The 23,891-nt window shown below is 43.5% G+C and overlaps 1 protein-coding gene across 1 annotated transcript in view; it reads right to left on the reverse strand.

Annotated features, from left to right (window-relative positions):
- Nucleotides 1–10,616, reverse strand: part of LOC126473975 (uncharacterized) — a 593,366-nt gene extending 582,750 nt beyond the window's left edge. Inside the window, exon 1 of the mRNA XM_050101364.1 lies at nt 10,285–10,616. Within this exon, the coding sequence (XP_049957321.1) occupies nt 10,285–10,345 (61 nt within the window). The 5' untranslated portion in view covers nt 10,346–10,616. The remainder of the gene's footprint in view (nt 1–10,284) is intronic.
- Between the last annotated feature and the right edge of the window lie 13,275 nt (nt 10,617–23,891).

Consider the following 23,891-nt stretch of genomic DNA (forward strand, 5'->3'; position numbering starts at 1 on the left):
ACTGCTGTTTGTGTATGAGAAATCGGTTGGAAACTTTCCTTACGTCAGCACGTTGTAGGTGTCGCCACCGGCGCCAACCTTGTGTGAATGCTCAGAAAAGCTAGTCATTTGCACATCACAGCATGTTATTCCTGTTGGTTAAATTTCGCGTCTGTAGCACGTCACCTTCGTGGTGTAGCAATTTTAATGGCCTGTAGTGTAGGAGCAAGCCGTCTGTGCTTCCTCACAATTCTTTAAGCTTGTCTACAGCTCGTTGTCTGTGCCTGAACGTTGTTTTCGTAGCTAGTGGTTCATGTAAGTAGAGATGAAGCTCAGGAAGAGTCAATTAAGGGCGCTATTGTGGGTGATCAAACATTTCCCATCGAAAACGCTGCAGGAGACTCTTCATTACGCCCTTCAGAGTGCGGCTGAGAATTTTCATGCGAAAGGAAATGTGTGACAGTCGTGCTATGTGGGCTGAATGCCATCAGGCGAAATGTCACACCAGGACTTCGTACCTGGTGGGAGACATTATATTTCTAAGCATCTTAACGTGCTCACTGTGCACTCAGAACTGAAAAAAAGTGAGGTGACGCGATCGGCGGGCATACTAGAGACACTGCAGAAGCAATTGTGAAAAGCTTCACCGGATTTTCACTGTGTGGTTTCCATTTCGCACCCTGTTGGACCTTACTCTCTGAATAGCCCTCGCAGCATCACGGAGAACTCGAAAATAGGGGACTGCTGACGACTTACAGGCTACGTGAAAAAGAGGTGATCGTATAGTGTACCCAAAGGGGCCGTATACAATCGCCCCGGCTGCTGGACACGTATGAAAATGGCGAACGCAATTTTACAACTTTCATTATCCTCGGAGCCTCCACTCAAGGTACCCTCATCTTGATGCACGCAGAAACGTGACTAGTCTGAAAAAGACGACGTGACGCCACTCCTGTGTATAGTTTCGACATTGTGCGCACCGCAATTGATGCAGTTCTTTGCGCTGTTAAGAGAAGCTGAACGAAGGCTGCTGTGCTGTCCTTGGTGCTCCAAATGTCAGTGCGATGTCTTTTTGCAGAGAATCCCAGTTCCTGACTAGATACGTGCCGTTGCATCACCAACCGAGTAATATGTATGTCCCCTCGGGCTTCTTTCACTGAGGGCGCTGTGATCCTCCTTGGGTTTGAGTAAGGCCCTCCTGAACCCATCGACTCCATATTTGCGCGGTAGTCGTAGGATGGCGGCCACCAAGAGCAGCATTTTCACTGAAACGACAAACATAGGCCAATATCCCGCTGCTTTCGAATTTTAACGTTCCACCTGGTTTCTTTACCGGCTCGCGGCATCCAACATACCTCAACGATTAGTGAACGAGAAATTTTGCTGCGTGACCTTTCCTTACAAGCAAAATATAGATAACATTAATTGTTTCTACTGTGAGCGGATACGTTGAAATGCTGTTACAGCGCCTGAAGAAAAATGTGAAGCAGTCAGAAGACACTGCCGGGTGTCAATGTATCATCGCTCATGTACAATCCACTGGCAGAGAAGGAAACGCATTTCTTTATGATTGGTGCAACGGGTACTAGGGTATGGTTGTCTTGTTCCTGTTTAATATTGTTACGAGGACTGTTAGGATATAGGAGTGTGAACAGCGTCAGATATTGAGTAATCACTATAAAGGACAGAGATATGCCACGAATTCGTCTGAGAGAGACTTACTAAGATCTTACAGACACGGAAAGGAGCCTCACTGTGTGTACCCGTTTGTCCGGCTAGTCGAATCGTGCAGTGTTCAGATCCAGATGCGACGGTCGCCCAGTGTTGGAGTGCACAGGGACTAGACGGCAGGCACACTCGTCGTCAGGTTTCCGATCGACAACGTCTGACCACAACAAGGAAGGATTCCCGTGTTGTGTAACCCAGGACAACGTCACCATTTACATCTCCGCCTGCCATCTGAGGACGTATCGTTCCTGACGAATCGCCACCTCTCTAAGTGGTGAAGGCTAAATTAAAAGCAGACTGAATTACGTATTCCGTTGTCTGACCTTTCGGTTTCCAGTTACGAGCAGAACCACTGGTCCACGAAGATTAACTTTTCTCATCAATGGACTGCCTACAATATTCCCTGTCATCCCGCAAAGATTCGCAGAAAATTACCATTCCATGTGCCTCAAACAAACGAGTGCGTTTGGAGCGGCGCAGTGACCGGGAGGTATGGGCTGTTGATGAGTGGTGACGCACTGTGGTCAGTGTTACATAGCGTCGCGGTTCTGCACAACCTCGACAAACCCAACACCAACCTGGCGAGGTAGCACTATTATAGTGGTTTGGAATGGCACAGCCGTGTTGCTTTTGGTTCAAATGGCTCTGAGCACTATGGTTCAAATGGTTCAAATGGCTCTGAGCACTATGGGACTCAACTGCTGGGGTCATTAGTCCCCTAGAACTTAGAACGAGTTAAACCTAACTAACCTAAGGACATCACAAACATCCATGCCCGAGGCAGGATTCGAACCTGCGACCGTAGCGGTCTTGCGGTTCCAGACTGCAGCGCCTTTAACCGCAGGGCCACTTCGGCCGGCTGAGCACTATGGGACTTAACTTCTAAGGTCATCAGTATCTTAGTCCGCAGCTCGTGGTCTTGCGCTAGCGTTCCCGCTTTTCGTCCACGAGGTCACGGGTTCGATTCCCGGTCGGTTCAGGGATTTTCTCTGCCTCGTGATGACTGGGTGTTGTGTGATGTCCTTACGTTAGTTGGGTTTAAGTAGTTCTAAGTTCTAGGGGACTGAAGACCATAGATGTTAAGTCCCATAGTGCTCAGAACCATTTGAACCACCCCCAAAAACATACGTTTTTCATATTACATACATTGAGCTGATGCCCACCGCCAGGTACTCTATACCAGCGACCTCAATAGTCATTAGACATCGTGAGAGAGCAGAATGGGGCCCTCCGCGGAACTCACGGACTTCGAACGTGGTCAGGTGATTGGGTGTCAGTTGTGTCATATGTCTGTACGCGAGACTTCCATACTTCTAGGCCTCCCTAGGTCCACTGTTTCCGATGTCATAGTGAAGTCGAAACGTGAAGAGAAACGTACTCAAGAAATCGTACAGGCCGACCTCGTTTGTTGACTGACAGAGACCACCGACAGCTGAAGACGGTCTTAATGAGTAGTAGGCAGACATCTACCCAGACCATCACACATGAATACCAAACTGCTTCAGGATCAACAGTTAGGCGGGAGGTGCTGAAACTTAGATTTCATGGTCGAGCGGCTGCTCATAAACCACACATCACGCCTGTAAATGCCAAACGACGCCTCGCTTGGTGTAAGGAGCGTAAACGTTGGACGACTAAACAGTGCCAAAACGTCGTATGGAGTGACGAAACGCGGTACACAATGTGGCTATACGATGGCAGCGTGCGGGAAAAGCGAATGTCCGGTGAATGTCATCTGCCAGCGTGTGTAGTGCCAACAGTAAATTTCCGAGGTGCTGCTGTTATTGTGTGGGCATGTTTTTCATCATGGAAGCGACTTGCATCCCTTGCTGCTTGGCGTGACACTATCACAGCACAGGCCTACATTATGATTTAAGCACCTTCTTGCTTCCCACTGTTGAAGAGCGATTCGGGGATGGCGACTGGATCTTTCAGCACGATCGAGCACTTCATAATGCACGGCCTGTGGCGGAGCGGTTACCCGTCAATAACATCCCTGTAATGGACTGGCTGATCTGAATCCTCTAGCACGCCTTTGGGATGTTTTTGAACGCCGACTTATCACTTCGTGAAGAATAGGCTGCCATTCCCCGAGACATCTTCCAGCAACTGACTGAAGCCCCGCGGGGTAGCCGCGTGGTCTCAGGCGTCTTGTCACGGTCCGCGTGGCTCTCCCCGTCGGAGGTTCGAGTCCTCCACCGGACATGGTTGTGTGCGTTGTTCTTAGTGTAAGTTAATTTAAGTTAGATTAAGTAGCGCGTAAGCTTAGGGACCGACGATATTAGCATTTTGGTCCCATAAGATCTTACCAGAAATTTAAAAAATAAATAAATATCTGATTGAACGTATGCCTGCGAGCGTGGAAGCTCTCATCGAGGTTAAGGATGGGCCAACCCCATACTGAATTTCAGCATTACAGTTGGAGTGTGCCACGAACTTGTAAGTCATTTTCAGCCAGGAATCCGGATACTTTCGATCACATAGCGTATAATAAACTCTAAATGATTTCGAATGGTATCATGGTCATAGTTAAAAACGACCACCTACAGTCATCTTCCTGAGACAGAACCCACATTTCAAGTGATCTACTAACAGCTGCGCTGGGCTAAGGATGATGAGCAATGTGATGAGCAACTGGTTGCTGTCACAACCGTAGAGAGCGTTTATCTGTACGAAACAAGTATGGCTGCCGGCATCTTCAGTCGACTGTCCTCTGCAGCGTTTTCGTTACTTTCTTAAGAAATGTCGAACACAGGTGCTGACGTACAGCGGCATAATGGATTATTTAGCGTAGAATAGTGTCGTGGACGAGAGTTCCACCTAGTTTGTTCTTCGCACACTGCCTGTGAGCTCGTAGTTGCACACAGGCAGTCGACTAACAGTCCAAAAGCTGGAAGATTTCCTAACAGACGTGAGAACGAAGAGTATAGGCTGTAGCCACAGACATGCACGGTGCCAGACAACGTCGATAATCGAATAGGAGAAACGGCCATATATGCTGTACTGTTAACGTCCTCTTCGTATTCGTGATCTCAGCCGTAGTATGATGGGCTCTTTCCTTTTCTTACCCCACAGAAGCAGCTTATAAGGACAACAGACTAACAAGTCCTACTGCTGTGCGCTATTGTTACAAACATCGCACGCTGACCAAGGATTCACACATAACCACCAATACTAACGTCGTCATCACCATTATTATGTAAACTTATGTATACGTTATGTCCTTCAGCTATAAGCATAAATGTAACTCCTGCGTATGTTATGTCATTCCATAAGAACGTCCAATTCGTATTTATTTCTTGGAATCCACCCAAGAACATTCTCAGCCCATCGCCCATTTACTGTAGAGGCTATATGTCTCAACCACCTGCATTTCAATTTCATGGCGGTCGTAATTACTTCTTCGACTCCAGTCTAATACATACACCGTACTTTAAGTAACAAACATTCACCTCTAATCTTCAAGACTGAAGGTACTTCTACGCTCCAAGTATCCACCGACTACACCCTAGGAAAGAAACGTAAGAAATAAATCCTCCAGAAATAGTGGCTTTCAGTGGGACAGGATATTTTTGGGTTATTCGGTAATAATTATTTTGCAAAGTACTCAACTTTTTAGTTTTGAGCTCTTTCTCTGTCATTCTGCCTTGTCGTAACGGTAGAGACGTTCCTCCGCCATGATACAGAAATTCTCTTGTTAGCAAGAATGTAAAATATTCCGTTACGTATGTGCGGCAAACTTTATTACGAAAATCGCAGTTACGCAGCTACGTTATTGGCTGAATACGTGGAGACCTGTGTGCTATTCATTAAACAAGAGAAATAAAATATTTCAACTAAAGTCCGCTTGAAGTCACGTAATTTAGTCTGCAAACACGGCTACTGCTAGAGCTACGAAATAAGACGATAGTTAAGAGAAACAAACTTACGTCTGTGGACAGTAAGTGAGGTCCACGACACGTCAGCAGAGTACACTCGTCAGGCAGATAGCTGCCGACGGGAGCAGGTGACGACCTGAAGTGGTATCTACCTTGGCGTTCAGGGCTCCAGATGCATTTTCTCAATGGCAGACGTCTGAGAGGTAGAAACTGGTTATGGAAGAAAATTTCTTCAGTAGTATGTCATGGAAAATGAGTAGCTATCCTAGTGTAAACCCAAATTCTCAACCGAATTTATTGCTGCGTAAGATCTTGCCATATTCTTCATATTCATCCACCATCCCTGCAATTCTTTTAGTCATCGTCGTCATCATCACCATCATCACATGTACGGCAGAACAAATAAGCTTGCTCAGAAAAATTACTTAAGCTAAAAAGTTACACATGCCGAGCTCGCAAATGTAGTTACCAGGAAATATTAAGTTATAAACTACACGAAGCGTAATCATGTTAATGTTCGCAAGTATTTAATGAACAGAGGACGAAAAAAAAGTAACAGGCTGGCAAGAGTCTTAACCAACAATATATTTTTTTATTAAGTTATGGATTTAGTAACTTGCTTTGGCTGATTCCCTAAAGCATCGAGACAATGAATTATGAAGGGCATTGGCGAAAATACTCTGAACGATGAGACAAAACTATTTCCGCATGTGTGGCATTGCTCCCAATATTTCATAAATCTGAACCACTCGTAAGACCTTGTACTGTGACTATATTTCTGTTAGGAAGCATATTGAAAAGATGACATTGCTGTGACTGAAATTTACTCTTAAGTTGCGATCGTAAGTCTGTCTCAGTGAAAGGGTGTATCAAATGGTTCAAATGGCTCTGAGCACTATGGGACTTCACTTCTCAGGTTCATCAGTCCCCTAGAACTTAGAACTACTCAAACCTAACCAACCTAAGGACATCCATGCCCGAGGCAGGATTCGAACCAGCGACCGTAGCGGTCGCGCGGTTCCAGACTGTAGCGCCTAGAACACCTCGGCCACTCCGGCCGGCAATGGTGTACCATCTGCAATGGTTTGCAAGAGGAGTCGTAAAAGGATGTGTAGTAGCAATTTACGGCATGGACACTTTATAAGCCGGCCACGGTGGCCGTGCGGTTCTGGCGCTGCAGTCCGGAACCGCGGGGCTGCTACGGTCGCAGGTTCGAATCCTTCATCGGGCATGGGTGTGTGTGATGTCTTTAGGTAGTTAGGTTTACGTAGTTCTAAGTTATAGGGGACTTATGACCTAAGATGTTGAGTCCCATAGTGCTCAGAGCCATTTGAACCATTTTTGACACTTTATACGTTGGCAAGAAAGATGACCCAACAGCGACAGTGCTTTACTCGCAAAGTCGCTTAAAATAGTCACTAGAAAGACGACATAAGGGATAGCTCACCTTAAATGAACTCGATACCAATGAAGTCATAGAAGTTCTCAAAGAGCCAAAAATTGAAGTGGAAGAATGACTTAAACGTAACGAGCGTAAAATACTCCTTTATGGCTTATTCGGTTTGCTTTGGTGTGTACAATTAACTAGTTGGCCCTGACTTCAGTATTAAAGTCTGAAGAGTCTTGCAAGATTTCAATATTGCGTGATAACCACTAAAGGAAAAAAATTCGTGTTGATAAATTATCCATTTAAAAAAAAAATAACTGATGAGTTCTTGACAGACAGAGGGCAAAAAGTTATTCTGTTCGATCTGTGTCTCTTCCACCTCCCTTCGTCCGTCCACTACTCTCTCTCCTTCTTCCCCTCTCTCTCTGTGTCGCTCACACATTCTCACAAGAACTCACAGAGGCAATTTTCTTCTAACTGAAAGTGAGGTGGACAAACACTGTACAGCATTACTTGTTTACAAACCTAGTTGCGAAATAAAAGTAAGAGAAACACAATTCAGAGTAAATTGCTTGACCTACGACTAATGCTGAAATTGTACGGAGAAACGAGTATTGTCCCGTAGTGTCAAGTGTGTTAACACTGTTTTCCTACCCCTTATATTGAAGCAACAATGAATGCTTCTGTTACGCGGAAGTACTTTACGTAGAGAGTTCAAGAAATTAGGTATGTCGGAGTGTATTGACACTTTGTCAATATCTGCAGTGAAACGTTTCCCAACAAAGATGAAAATTTTGTGGCTTCTGGTACAGCGTAAATTTCGCATCGTTACTCGTAGTACGCGACAGAACGACAGAAAGTGTGCTTTCACAGCTATTTTATCTTTTCTAGCAATTTTGATCTCCTCAAAAGTTATAGCCTTTGTATTTGAAACATTTGTTTTATTCTGAAAAATAGTATTTGTGAAATTAGCCATATCGACAGTATCAGTCACACAAACGCATGCGCGCGCGCGCGCGCTCGTGCGCGCTAACTCGCAACACACACACACACACACACACACACACACACACACACAGAGAGAGAAAACAGAAATGGATCAATGTTGTTACCATTATGCTTCATATGAAAGTAGTTGAGGAAGTTACAGAGTCTAGCAACTGTTTTGAATTATTACTTTGTCTGGAATTAATCGATTAAGTTTTTGATCTCTTTCACCTTCAGTCTGTACTATCACCTATGCAAATCAACACATTATTCAATGATAGTGTCCGCAAGAACAAAGTAGGTGATGCCACGGCTCCTATTAGGCTTCGTCAGATAGTGACACATCTGGGGTGAATGGGGCATCACGCACCGCGAGAGCTACTCCCGGCAACCTCAGAAAAAGTGTTCAGATTTTCAAACTGGTGAAACGAAGGAGAAATACTTGTCCATGGATCATATATGAACTGCCTTTTCTTTCTGCTGACGCTATATGGTGTGAATCTAGTGCAGGCAAAGGCGAAGGTACTTACCAGTCAAGTTTGAATATACGCTTGAAGATCAGTGCCGAAGAAAATGTAAAAGAAACACTTTAGAGTGAAAGTAGGAAAATTTCAGCAAGAGCTGGCAACACCAGTTGAAAGACGTTTGTACTTCGAGGACGACAGGTAAAATAAATTAAGATAACGGTATCAACGACCTGAACAGATTTCGTAAACCACACACGGGATTTTGAAACTCAAGGTTCGAATTATGGCAGTGAAAGCTAGCTAATTCATATGAAAATGATGTAAAATTAGAGGATTTTTACAATGATCAAAGATGAATAATAGGATTTAATAGAACAGGCTGGAAAAAAATTAATTAAGCAACAGGGTGAATAAGAAGATACAATTATGAAGATGACGTACGGGCGACTGTAACATTTAGTACTAGCTCTTTGCTGAGTTCCAAGAGATCTGAAACGACCGGACCGACGCCTAGACTGAAGGTACGTCAGAAAGAATACAGTAATAACATGCATATTTCAGCCGTAAGCAATGATGCACGGGAAGGTCTACGCTAGACATTTATCCAGTGGCATATGTCAAATTTTTCATCATGATGATAGAATCGTTTAAAAATAGCATTTGGCAAAGTAGCCCTACAATCATCTTTGTGTATAGCTGAGACCTCGGAACCACATGACTAAGTCTGAATCCGTTGAACTCAACTGAAACCCGCTGTGTAATCTTTTCTTCTATACAGAGTGGAGATGGCATACTCGTACCTACCTCGTGTGGCCGTGATGAAATGCTGATCATTTGCATATCCAAGCCTGTAGTCCACATTATGTCAGTTAGGCGTTTTTTGCATGCCGTCTTCTTGCTATTGCAGTTTTAATGCCAACCAGTGTAATTGCTGCACATGGTTTTAGCGGGCGGAAGACCCGTGGTCTGGCACAAGACACGTGGTCTACCGGATAATGTCTTCGAGGCCACAACTGATCTACTTCGCTATTACTCTCACGAGTGGAGGGCTATGCTCTGATATAGTTACTTCGCTCTAAAGGTCGTGTATCAATCGTTGCGGTTTCAGCAGCAATGTACGTTAAAGGATCTCACGTGACGATTGGCAACGAGGGCGTTTATTACATGTGCAACTTTTTATTCACACTCACCATATAAATCTCGATGCAGCTCCCAAATCCATACACGTACAGTCTAACCAAAACAAGTAGTTAGGCTCACTTTTTTCAGTACACTTAAAGCAATGAGACGTCTATCTAGGTATTATCACAGAGAATTTAGAAACCTGAGTTTAAATTTATACTTTGAAATTACTGTTATGTGGATACATGCATGTGTGTGTTGAGTACGTACACAGCGTCGGCGTATTCACATCACATGCCGTCGATACGGGACTCAAGTTAACAACGCCACTTTTATGGGGTGCATCCATGAGGAAGGGGCTGACAAACGGGTCTCACATTTCGCAGTTTTTATTGGAAGATATTTCACTATTAAACTGAGACAGTCACGTGTACGAGTAACTATATTCTTATTTTGCCATACTCTCTAACCACATTATAAAACGTATAATTATTACATCAGTTGTTAGGTATGTGGTAGTTTCAGTACCTCGGTGGAAAAGTATATTATTCACTGTAATGCTAGATAGTTGATGTTATGCAATTAGTCGGTAACATTACACGATTTCCGATTTATTTCAGGTATGATCTACGTATTGTTGCCTTATTAAGATATGGGTGCGAGTTTTTAAAACACGTCGTGGACGATAGAGAAATGACGTGCTTTTGCATGTTTTCATGCGGCGTGCGCAACTTACCTGGAGCAGGTGTGACGCTCCCGAGCAGCCCAACCACCAGAAGGGCGTCACGAGGCCACATGTCAGAAGCAGACCAAGCGGAGGAGTGACTCGATCTCTATCAGTCAGAACTCGTCAGAAAACCGCCCTGTCCGGTCGACAGCGTCATTTCGGTGTTCTACCGCCTGCCTGCATCCGCTCGCCACACGTCAGGCGTAAAGCAACACAGTTAGTGACGTGACGTCGGTGGAAAACACCTGCTGTGACGTCAGCTACGAAAGCTGCGCGCGTCCTCGCAGAGACGACCACGTGCCGACGGCCTCACCAGCGGTCGGCGCCGCAGTGACCGCTCCGCTGCGATCGCAGGCGGCGCTGTGTCGCCGGCCGCCGCGGCGCTCGCACCAAGTGCCGGCTGCGTGCGCAGTGCGCATGCGCGCAGGTACGACGCTGGACGGCGTCACTCTCCTCCTCTCGCCGTTTCTGTCTCTCTCCCTCGCTCCCTCTCTTTCCGCTCTCTCTCTCTTTCTCTCTCTCTCTCTCTCTCGACATTTTTTCTACCACTGGTCTGCCCGTTTCGGAGAGCCCCTGTCCTGTCAGCAGAGGAAGTTAATGGTCTATTGTTCAGAATCAAATGCCTTTACCACATCGGGGCGAACAAAGATCGAGCACCCATTTATTTCCATTTGATTCGCCCGTAATACGGTAACATTCCGACGCGCATATTGTTCTGTCCGTAGACGGCCTGACAAAAGAATCTATCAAAAATCGGCACTCACAGCCATCTCTTCGACCCGATTATACGATTCTGGGACGCTGTAAATTTACTTTTTGCAAATGAGAAAAACGACGTCGGAGTAGTGGCAGCCGCATGATACCGAGGTGTACTCGCTTATGACTTGGGTGATTATCGGTGGAAAATTTCTGGACGTTTTCTGTATCACGCAGCAGAGGGATAGAACAGTCATATGGTGGCAGTAGACCACGTTTTCTATTGAGCCCACAAACCACAGCAATCAAAGACGAAGTTTGTGTTCTGGTACGTTTTAAAACTAAGAACCTGCTTGTGGGTTTCTCATGTGTCTTTTACTAGCAAAGTAGTACATCACAAACCACGCGTGCGTCATATTTTATATCTAAGTATTACGAGTAACACAAGTTATTTTCGGTAGTCTAAATTAAACTTTAATTTAGTGGGTGATCAAAAAGTCAGTATAAATTTGAAAACTGAATAAATCACGGAATAATGTAGATAGAGAGGTACAAATTGACACACATGCTTGGAATGACGTGGGGTGTTATTAGAACCAAAAAAATACAAAGTTCAAAATAATGTCCGACAGATGGCGCTTCATCTGATCAGAATAGCAATAATTAGCATAACAAAGCAAGACAAAGCAAAGATGATGTTCTTTACAGTAAATGATCAATATTTCCACCATCGTTCCTCAACAATAGCTGTAGTCGAGGACTAATGTTGTGAACAGCAGTGTAAAGCATGCCCGGAGTTTGGTGAGGCATTGGCGTCGGATGTTGTCTTTCAGCATCCTTAGAGATGTCGGTGGATCACGATATACTTGCGCACGGACTGAAGCATGACGAAAGTGGCGGCTGAGCACACGATCATCACCAAACGACGCCCGCAAGAAATCTTTCACGCGTCTAGCAATACTTTGTTTTTTTTCTTTTCGGTTCTAATAAAACCCCATGTCATTCCAAGCATGTGTGTCAATTTTTACCTCACTGTCTACATTATTCCGTGATTTATTAAGTTTTCAAATTTTTACTGCCTTTTTGAACACCCGGTAAATCAGAAATGCGTAAACAATAGTGGTACAGAAATAATTGATCGGTTTTTTGATGATGCAAGATGGCTCATAGAACCTATCATGCTCTGTTCACATGTTTGTGGGTTATACTACTTACAGGACGCGGTGTCTTTCCAAAGAGTCGCCTGAAAACTTTCTCTGATGTGTCAGCAGATCATCTGCAGTTTCGTTTTTTTAATGTGTAGCTGGAGTTAACCGGACAAACATTGCCTGCTGTATTTCACACGGTGCCCAGTGTCAACGTAAGCCGTATATTTGTGTCCCTTTGCAAATATAATGATTTGTAGAGAGGAAAATTATATGTCCATTCGACAGACCCGCTAAAAATCAGTTTAGTGCGATAACCGTTTTATCCAATAAAATAAGGAGTTTAGCCAGTACTCTAATAGTGACAGCACCGCCACGACCCTCCCAAACTGCTGTCGCCATGCCGGAATTTACATGTGCTGTTAGTGGTGATCCATACTTGGTATGGGGATGTGGTAACCCAGCTGCTGTTCAAGTGTAGTGAGATATATGTCGGCACTTGTTTCACCCTCATCCTTATCTCATCACCGTACAACACAAACGTGACACTTAACTGGGTATGCACTCTTTACAGTAGGCTACACTCAACTCATACGCTAACGCTGCACATCATCAAGAGGGGGTGCGGTGTGCGGAGAAAGTAAAGCCTTTCCAGTTACGCAGCTGAACGGCTCAGCAGGACCTCTCTACCAAAAAAATTATACAAACTTTCTTCTCCTCATTCCTCAATGTGACAGAGGCGGTCCCGCCGACCTGTAACTTCCTCCACTTGCGGTACCGCTTACACTGCGTGATACACATAACGTTTCTGCCAGTCTTACATCGTCACGTCATTTGTAGTCCTCTACTGCAGCACCTCATGAGGTATTATCGATGCCCACACCGCGGCGCCTGCCGCGCCGTGGCAGGCCATTCCAGGCTTACGCGCAGTGCTGCCCAGCTGTATTTGTGTATCCCTGTAGTAAATTGTATGCGAACGCCAAGCTGACGGACGCTATTGTTCAAAACCTTACTGTTTCCCGACTTCGGTTGGAAGTCCTCATTCTATCGGACTCCTCGTCTGAGGATATAATTTGCATAATCGAGGCACAGAATTGTTTCAACCAGCAAAGCTGTAAATGTCGCAACCCTGTGGTCGCAGCTCTTGGTACCCTTCGGTCTCCACACGGGGCCTCTGTTTCTGCTGGGAACCATCGACAACCTAGGGCAAGTCGGTGCAGCTGCGTAAAGGAGGAAAATTGAAATTCCGCGTTCAGTGCTACATATCTCACGACAGGGACGATTGTCTGATTTGAGAAAAGACTAGGCATATCGAATACATTTGCTCAAATAATCTAAGAGGTTTGCCTGTTGAAACGCCCACACGTTCTTTTGAAGCAATGGTTGTCCTTCAGGTAGATGTCAACGATGCCGCGCACCTGAACCACTCGGTTTCTGATGATACATTACCGGTTCCAATCTGCTACAGCGTTTTCACTACGCATGGTCACCCTCAACGTCCGTCAGTACTTCTGCGTGAGCCAAAGAGATCTTCATGCAGCTGCGTATTGAGAACCAAGATGTCCAATTCCAGATGGATACTGGGGCTTTCGTCAAGTCTGTCGATAGGTGGACGTTCAAAAAGTTCAGCTCCTCATGACTTGAAGCCCCAACACAGGCCCTCAACATGTACGATGGGGACTGTATCGCTCTCTTTGGCAGATGTCTTCTACAGATGTGGTACAGATCTAAAATTAAAGGCGGTTCATTAACGATACTGCATTAACATATTTGGCCCGATGCCTTTATCTTCGGCCTTCAGACCTCGGATAATATGACAACAATGAACTCCACATCCTCCACAACAGAATCACGAAGCTCAGTGACATATACTATCAGCTCTTTGAGGATAATTTTGGGTTAACCCCACATTACCTTGAAAGATACTGCCCATTACGATTCATCAAAGCACGTCACGTACCCTGGGCCATTTGAGAGGAAGTCACAACAGAGTTTAGAATTATGCAGGACCTGGAACTTATCACGACCATCTGTGTCAGTCAGTGGGCGTCACCCTTCCACTGTGACAGAGAACTCAACGAACCACTCCACCTACATGCAGATTTTGAGTCCACTGTCAATGTAGTGTCTGTCGTGGATTCATATCCTATTCCTCATCCTAAACAGTTAATGGACAAATTACAAGAGAGCGTGTTCTACTCAAAGACAGATCTCAATAACGCCTATCTACTACTTCTGCTGGACGACGCGACAAAATCTTCCCCCGTCATCAACATTCATATTGGGATGTTTCTATATCAGCGTCTACATTTTAGCAATGCTTCTGCTCCAGTCATCTTCCAGCAGTTTTCAGAGCAACTGACGTCGAAGGTTCCTTCTGGCTCCAGTTATCTGGACGACACCGTCATCTCTGGCAGGAGCACCTCTGGAACCTGGAATGCCTCCTCCAAACCCTCACCAAAACATTGTGAGTGCTAGTATTTTATGCCTTGTTTTCGCTCACATTACTAAATGCCATCCGCTTGCACGGGTTTTGGTTGTTTCTTTACTTGACACTGTTGATTCTGGCCTATCTGACACTGCTTTGCAGGTATATGCATTTCTTGATGTCAAGCACACCACTACATAGCGTAAGTAGTATTTGTTTCCTGACTATATAGCAGACACTGGAGACATATGTAGCCTTTAAGATACAAATAAACAGTAGTGAAGGTGTACAGTGGTGTGTTTCGCATCGAAGAACGCATACTCTGATGAGGCAAATCATTTTGATTACTATCCAGCACGACGTTGGCGCCCCCTGCTGGCATTGTGCGTACGTGGCTCTTTGACAAAAGTATGTAAGTGGGGCAGAGACTGACGGGGGATCGCACTAGCCAATGTATGAGCTGCAAAGGGAGAAATCCATTGAGATAATCTACTTTGACGAAGGATAGATTATTATTACGTAGAGCTTGCGAACGAGTATCTCAAAACGGCGAAACTGGTCCAATGTTCCCTGCTGCTGTCGTGAGCGTCTACGGAAAGAGGTAAAAGGACAGTGCAGCTATCACTAGGCACTAAATGGTTGGACGTCTATGACTCTTTACAGAACTTGGGGTTCAGAGGCTCGTCTGCTCTGTAAAGTTGGATAGATGGTGATTTGCTGCATCGCTGCCGAAAGAGCACAATGCTGGTGCACACACAAGTGCTTCGGAGCACACCGTCGTTGAACATGTAACTCCGCATCAGACCACCCCTAAGTGTTTACATCATGACCCAAAGACGTCGCCAGTTACGACTGCAGTGGTACTGGACATTAGAATTCGACCATCGATCAATGGAAACGTATAGCCTCTTCGGGTGAATAACATTTCTGCTACACTCGATGACTGGTGGTCTCCATAAATGCCGTCATCGAGGTGAACAGCGGGTCAAAACGCACAGCGCGCCATGGACGCAGGCTGGTGGGATCGGTATTATGCTACGCGAGACATTCTCCTATGCTTGCGTGGGTCCCTAGGGTACTTATCGAATACATGCTAACAGCTGCGAACGGCCTGTATTCCTTCATGTTTGAATTCCTTCCTGAAGGCGATGTCATATTTCAATAGTATAATTGTCCGTATCTCGGAGCCAAAACCGTTCTAGAGTGGTTTGAGCAGCATTGTAGTGAACTCACATCGATATCTTGGTGACCAAATCTGCCCTACGTAAACTGTACGGAACCCAGCTTGAATGCAATCGGGGGTCATCACTACGCGCGCAAATCAGCGGCCCGTTATTTACGCGAATTACATGACCTGCACGTAGATATCTAATGCCACATACCTCCAGTAACCTACCAACGAACTGTCGGATCCCTGATACGCAGAATCAGTGATGTATTTAGTTCCAAAGACCGAAAAAACAAGCTATCAAGCAGGTGGTCATAATGTTTAGGCACATGAATGTTGTGCTGTAAAGCAATGTGGGACTAGAACGGAATAATGGTAAACGAGGGAGTAACTAAAAGATGCACAAGCAGACGGCATTTTCTGGTGTGAGCGAAAACCAGGCACAATTCTTTATCACTGATGATGCTCTGCCTGTTAACAGAAACACGCATTTTCTTGTAATTGCAAATACGGTATTAAAATATCATACAGTGAAGGCTTTCACGACCGGATGCTTCAGCTGCTGAGAATTCTTCCGGGTTGTATGGCCATGGTCCATGGAACTCTTCTATCCCTGACGATTCGTCCACGGCTGCGTTGGACATCTTCAGAGGTACTCACGGTTGTGCTGAGTCTTGCCGACTGACGAGTCTGACGTCGAAGAGCGGCCTAAATACCGTGGATAGTGGTCGTGGTGTGGATTTCACGTAATAACAGAGAAAAACCTTGTCAAAGATAATATATAGCTATCGATGTTACTATATCGAAGATAATAACTTCTCATCGATGCAGTAGCGCCACTGTCCATATATCGATGAGTTTCACGGCTTCTTCTTTCCTGTTAAAATTATCCCCATGTTTATATATATTTCGATGGCTTCTCTATATAGCCGTGTATAATAGTTCGTCATGGTACATAAGACTTTATTTTCCGAAAATTTCACTACGTGATCACCTGACTGAAGAGCATGTTTCGCCACGGCTAATTTGCCTGTTTTCCCTAGTCGGCAAAGACTTTCATGTTCCTTCAACCAAGTAATAACACTTACCTTTGTAGTTCCAAGGTAGACCATACCACTACACCACTTGCAGAGAGAGGGGGACGTTTATTATTAACGGAACGAAGTGCTTGGCCTATTTTCTTAGTTGATCTGAAAATTGGCCGAACGTCATGTTTCCTTAAAATCTTGCCGATTTGTTCCGAAACTATTATCCATGGCTATACAGAGAAGCCATCGAAATATATAAAGAAGGGGATAATTTTAACAGAATAGATGAAGCCATGAAACTCATCGATATATGGACAGTGGCGCTACTGAATCGATGAGAAGATTTTATCTTTGACGTACACTGATCGATAGCTATATTCTATCTTTGACAGGGTTTATCTCTGCTATGACGTGGAATCCAGACCACTCTCACTTTCCACGGTATTTAGACCGCTCTTCGACCTCCGACTCGTCAGTCGGAAAGACTAATCACAACCAGGAGTACCTCCGAAGATGTCCAACGCAGCCGTGGACGAAACGTCAATGATAGAAGAGTTCCATGGACCACGGCCATACAACCTGGAAGAATTCTCAGAAGCTGGAATTAAAATACTTTCAATGGTTTAATTTTGCTATCTTTAGCCATTCTCATGCAGCGGGATACAAAACATATGACGAGATTGTGGCTTGCATTATGTGACTTGGCGTAATGTTAGTCTGCAGTATTTTTAGATGTTTGCTTTGCCTTTACTTGCATTCAGACTTAGCGTTCGTTGATCAATGAGGTACTTAGCTTTAAGTAAATGTTGTAGAGTAGCTAGTTCTCATTAATTCACCTGCATAGGAGGTGTGTTGACTACATCAGATTCTCGATTATATAAATGTCTTCAGGATTTCCTAATGTTTAAAGAAATTTCATGGCTGAATTGTTTCTGTTGTCGTGGTCCAGTATACCATCTGGTCCACGTACGGGCAATTGTTCTGTTTCTTGAATCAGCAACTATGGCTTGCTCATAATGCGTAATAAAATATTTCTTGGGGGAAAAACCTTATGTTAAATATTCAGTACGTTTTTCTGAAGGCATATATTCTTGCACCAGAACATATCTCAGAGAGTGGCTTACAACTCTTAACGTACTTCTGCCATATACCCTACATGTCCTTTCTTGCCCCTGTGTTGGACCTTTCTCTTGTTTATTTCTTTATTTCCTTTATTAACATCTTCAGTTTACTTCTCTGAAACTGCTCGGTGATTGATTTCCCTGCGCTAATCTCACTCTTTAGTTCTGTAGCTACCTCTCTCCTCTACTCTCATTTTGCTTCTATTCATTTTGCAAGAATTTCATTTGTATGCTGTTTATATCTCAGGAGCTCCCATCTCATACCTCGAATTTTAACATATCCTTCCTTCTATGAAAATAACAAGTCCCAAAACAAAACACTGTTGCCACCTGTTCGTCCGGCAATGTAAACCGGCAGCGGCGCTCCATGTTGTGACGTAGCTTCACGGCCCACGCTCTATAGCACCCATTTTACGGCAGCCATGAATCGTCTCAGCTCCCTGCAACGCTGCCTCTGGTAGTGATGCTGAAACAACGCAGTAACTGGCGTCGGGTTCCCATGGAACAGGCAGCGTTCGCACGTCCCGAGGCGCGAGAAAACATGCCTTTTTTACTGCTCGCAGCGTACGGGCCGCTCACCCTGTGTGTGTGTTTGCGTGGGCGTGTGTGTGCATGCTTGTGGGCGCGCACGCCCGCGTGCGCGTGTGAGTGCGTGTGTGTGTGTGTGGGGGGGGGGGGGCGGGGGTCCATCAAGGGAGAAGAAGTACACATGTGGCATCAAATGGTTCAAATGGCTCTGAGCACTATGGGACTTAACATCTTAGGTCATCAGTCCCCTAGAACTTAGAACTACTTAAACCTAACTAACCTAAGGACATCACACACATCCATGCCCGAGGCAGGATTCGAACCTGCGACCGTAGCAGTCCCACGTTTCCGGACTGCAGCGCCTAGAACCGCACGGCCACCGCGGCCGGCCATGTGGCATCGGCAGGGAAAGAAGCGTATACTAGTGACTTGCATGTATGAGTGCAACTGCAACCTCTGACGGTGAATGAAAAGTAAGAGGAACGTTTTCATAGTTTCCAGTGTCTTGCGCCTATGCTGAAAGGAACCAGGGAATAGGGACACTTGCACGTCACTCTGAGGCAGAGCGCACCGTTGCTGTATACCGTCCGTAACTGTCACGAACGAACGTTGCACACACACTTCCCAACGCGTCTGCAAGACCCACCTGTCTTTGTAACAGAACGTTTCTGTTAAAACTTCACATTCGAAATGTAACAAAGTCCATATTAACTACATTTCGTACTGTACTTGCACTGGATATGTTCTGACTAGGAAATGTTTGAGATTAAATGTATATTTAACAGGAGGACAAGTTCAAAACAACAGCAACTGCACTATTAATGAAAGTGATAATACAAGTGCATAGCTATCTAGAGTGCGATGCAGATTATGTTGTTTGCAGATAATTCACGCTCAGTTCAGCGATTTTTGAGATACATTCTTGCCTGAAGTAGTCTGTTATGCTAAGGACGATCATTTTCGTTTATAATACACTCTGATGCATCTATATATGAGACACATGCTTTATCCATGGAGAGCGATGCAGGCTCCACTCCGCAACGTGATGTTCACACAGGAGTGAAGTACTGTATTCCTCGGTAAAGAAAGAGAGCAAAGGCGAGCTGGTCGAAAAAACTATTATTACCAACACTAAAACTCAAGGGCATTATTATGTAATTAGAATATGTAAGAAAAAATCATTTGACCATACCGATGTTGGATTTTGTAGACAGCGTTTTGTGAGCAGCGTTGTCAGTAAAATGTGAATGTAAAAGAGAAACACAGATATAATTAACTATTATTATACTAAAGTGAATTGAATGCACATTACACTAAATGCAATGCGTGTTAAGTATAATTTTCTAAATAACCTGTTAGTTTATGGCGAGTAGATCATAAGTAATGCAGTGGGCGTTCAAATGTGACGTATAGCATGGATTTAAATGTAGTAAATAGGTGCTTCCAGTAAAAACACTTGAATTTTGAATTAGCCATTCGTATGTTTTAGTGCAGTTTCGGGTCGCATTATTGAGGACAATAGTAAGTTTTCCACACTGTGATCGACACATAATTCATGTATGCTTAAATGAACTCTTTCGGTAATCTAAACTTTTTAACAGTTTTCTGCACTGCATCTCCAAATTGTGCAAACACCATGCTATGTATCTGCCCCGTTTTAAACTGTCATGAGTGTTTTTCTGTGGCCTGACAGGAAGCACCTTAATATTTTGGTAAAAGGTTGTGGGAGAAAACGCTAATTCGTTTTGCACTGTGTGAGGAATTTTGAAAATTCTTTCAAGGGTTAGTGACTGAAGTCAGACAAACAACCACAAACCCAAAGTATTTTGTATAATGTTGTGTCGGTAATAACACCTGTACAGATAGAACATTAATCCACATAAGGCTGGGAGGGTGTGGCCACATAAGAGTTGTAAGAAGATTAACAAAGCTATAGATAAAGTTCGTAGCTACTATGAAATTATATATGGGCTCAACAAGCGCTTAGTGCAGAGTGCAGTAAGTCTGTTTGGTGGATGTGCGCAACGCCGATATCTCTCAGTTTTTAGGTAAAATTTTTGCGGAACAAGGTAAATGGTCACCTTAAACATGAAATAGTCAGTGACTGAACGTACCCTAAGCTCAATATGGCACACTGATTTCCGTCATGCGACCTGAATACTAAACTACAAATGAACAAGTTGTCAATGTTAAGGTGAATATCAAAACCATAAATAAACTAGAAGGGGATATATTATGGAAAAATACAGCCATACGTATCCCCAAAGCCCCGGTTTTGTAAAATCAGGGCGAATAAAAGTTTCATGTTCCATAATTAGCGTGAGATGTAATCATGAATCATCCCCAGCTCTCATGAAAGTGAATGTATGAGAAAACGCATTCACCTTAAAATAATGTCACACAAGCAACATATTATAAATGATATTATTATATTTTAAACTAAAATGGTGTAGTGATATCAGGAGCCAGTACATGGGGGTTACACTTACACCATTCGTTCCTGTCACCAACTATCAACAAGGTAGCAAAGGTTGCACATTGTAAAGGGGAAGCTCCAGATGGCATTCTCCATGTTTTTCCGCAGTAAAAGCGATTTCAATTCATAACTAGTGTGTGTATAAACTACAAATATCATATCGTTTGTGCAAACATAAAAAAGAATGACTTAAAACCTTATGAACACATTCATAACGTTTAAAAATCTGGAGGAATGTCTACGTTATAGATTGCTTTGGCTAATCATTAAGTGATTTTTGTCACCGATTGTTTGTTCATAAGTGTATAGTGTCCCTAATGTATTATTTAATTTTTTTATTTAGTTTAGGAGATGCAACACTGATATTTTGTACCATAGAACTAATACGAATACGTTGAATATGCAATTTTGTTTGAGGTTGCAATGTACGCAAATGTGAGCTGATCAGTTTTAAATATTCTTTCTCTTTTGGCATAAACAAAACGCTTTCCTCGTTTATTAGCTCTCCAACTTTTGTTAGGAACATTATAGTGCAATCACTTGCTATTTCAAAAATCCGGTTTTCAATATAAAAGTCTACAGTATGATTAATATAATTATTCTTTATGATAATGACAAGTATATTACCTTTGTGTACTTCAGTGATAATTCTAAATAATAGAGGTGGACGTCAGTCTGACACATTTGGAAAGCCTATAAGAACAGACAGCGTTATTTAGGCAAAATCGTCTAATCTCTAAAAATCCCAAAGCCACCTTTACCACTGTGCTTCACAGTAAATTTAAGTTACCTTTTTACTCTATTTAAACTAAAAAAGAAATCTTAATTTTAAAACAGACTGCAAAAACAAATAGGTTCATTACAGGCTGAATGTGATCTAAATAATATAAAGCGGTGAACAGTAAATCTGTCAACTACAGAAACACCCGTCTTTCCTCAGCCTCACTTTTAAAGAGAATATTACTGACAACTTTGTTCGATTACTTAGAAACAACAATAATATGAGATATGTCACTTGATTTAAGTGTCAGGAAGCCGTTTCTGAAAGTATTTGTATGGGGTGTAGCCATGTATGGAAGTGAAACATGGACGATAACCATTTTGGAGAAGAAGAGAATAGAAGCTTTCGAAATGTGGTGCTACAGAAGAATGCTGAAGATAAGGTGGGTATATCACGTAACTAATGTGGAGGTATTGAATAGGATTGGGGAGAAGAGAAGTTTGTGGCACAATTTGACTAGAAGAAGGGATCGGTTGGTAGGACATGTTTTGAGGCATCAAGGGATCACAAATTTAGCATTGTAGGGCAGCGTGGAGGGTAAAAATCGTAGAGGGAGATCAAGAGATCAATACACTAAGCTGATTCAGAAGGATGTAGGTTGCAGTAGGTACTGGGAGATGAAGAAGCTTGCACAGGATAGAGTAGTATGGAGAGCTGCATCAAACCAGTCTCAGGACTGAAGACCACAACAACAACAACAACATGTCCCTTGGGAGTCTTTACAGGTGAAAGTGAAACACAATGTAGGTAACAAACAGAATAAATTTTCTTATGTGGTGTTTACAATATTAAATGTAACGACCGTGAGAGACAACATGTAGGACAGACATTTGTAATTTTCTAAACCAATTCATGGAGCATGCCTCAAGAACGTCGAATATATTTGGCCTCTATTTAATCAGAAGCACTTAAATAGTGAACACTCTTTAGGCGCCATAAATGGCAGAAAAGAATATTGCATAATGTTCTGAAAATTTATCATTACAGGCTTTAGTAGGAATAGAAATTTATAGCCATCAAAACAGCTGACCTGGAAATGTGCAGACTGGTTTCAAGGAAAGGTATTTCTATGACTTATTCGGTGAACTGTTGTAGTTTTGGTGTACTACCTTCAATTTTTACATTTTATACATTTTTAATATAAATATTATGGCATTCTTACAGCAAAGTTGTTTTAAATAAATTCTTAATGTCAGTTGTGCACCTATTATAGCATGGTTTTATAATGTAAATACTGTTTTACTGAATGTATAAGGAATAGTTAAAGGCTAATAGTGTAACACCTGGAATTGTTATCAAACCACTATATCTGTATGGTATGATCCATCGTAGCCATTTTTATTCTATCATGGTATATTTTTAAGGATTTTAGGCACTTCTAATACCACGTGGAGAGGCTGTGTTCAGACACAGCAGCGACACTAAATTGCCCAAGGCCAAGTACTAGGCGCTGCGCATCGCTACACTGGCACCTGCTACTCCGACGATCAGACGAACTTATTTGCGTCCCAAAAAGCAGCTGTTTTGGTCCTCTATAACATATTCTTTGCTCAGCAGAATGCGGCCTTTCATGCCGGTTACAATGACAGTCTAAACACAACCTATTCACTGGTTTAACTGGATGACAGACGGCCATATTTCGTTACAGCCGTTATTATGTTTTAATTTTGGAAATTTGTGGTAAGTTCCTATGGGACTAAGCTGCCGAGGTCGTCGGCCTCCTGGCTTAAACACAACTTAATCTAACTTAGACTAACTTATGCTAAGGACAACACATACACCCATGTCCGAGGACTCGAACCTCAGACGGGGGCGAGCCGCGTGAACCGTGGCAAAGCGCCCTAGACCGAGCGGCTACCACGCTAGTCAATATGTTTTATCGTAAAAAGGTTTGGGTTGTTCATGATGATTTTAATAAGCAGATTGCCAATGCGTGCAAGTATGCGGTTGTGACTGAACACTGCACATGTCCTTGTATGAGGAGAGACACAGTACTACAAAGGCACAGCAGGAGCAGAAGTAATGACTGGGGTGGCAGTACAAGAGGATTTGTGTATCCATGGCGACTGTTCCATCTGACGCAGGGTCACCAGGATTGACCGTATGTGCTAGACCTTTGACAACGTGCACAAAACGAAATAGTTCGGTCAAGTGCATTACAGAAAGGACTTTGTTTGTTACTGTGGCTGAATGTACTGACATAAATATGTTACTGTTTAGTAGGTATGATGTTCTAAACATAGAG

Source organism: Schistocerca serialis, chromosome 1 (assembly GCF_023864345.2).
Source record: "Schistocerca serialis cubense isolate TAMUIC-IGC-003099 chromosome 1, iqSchSeri2.2, whole genome shotgun sequence".
Classification (NCBI taxonomy): domain Eukaryota; kingdom Metazoa; phylum Arthropoda; class Insecta; order Orthoptera; family Acrididae; genus Schistocerca; species Schistocerca serialis.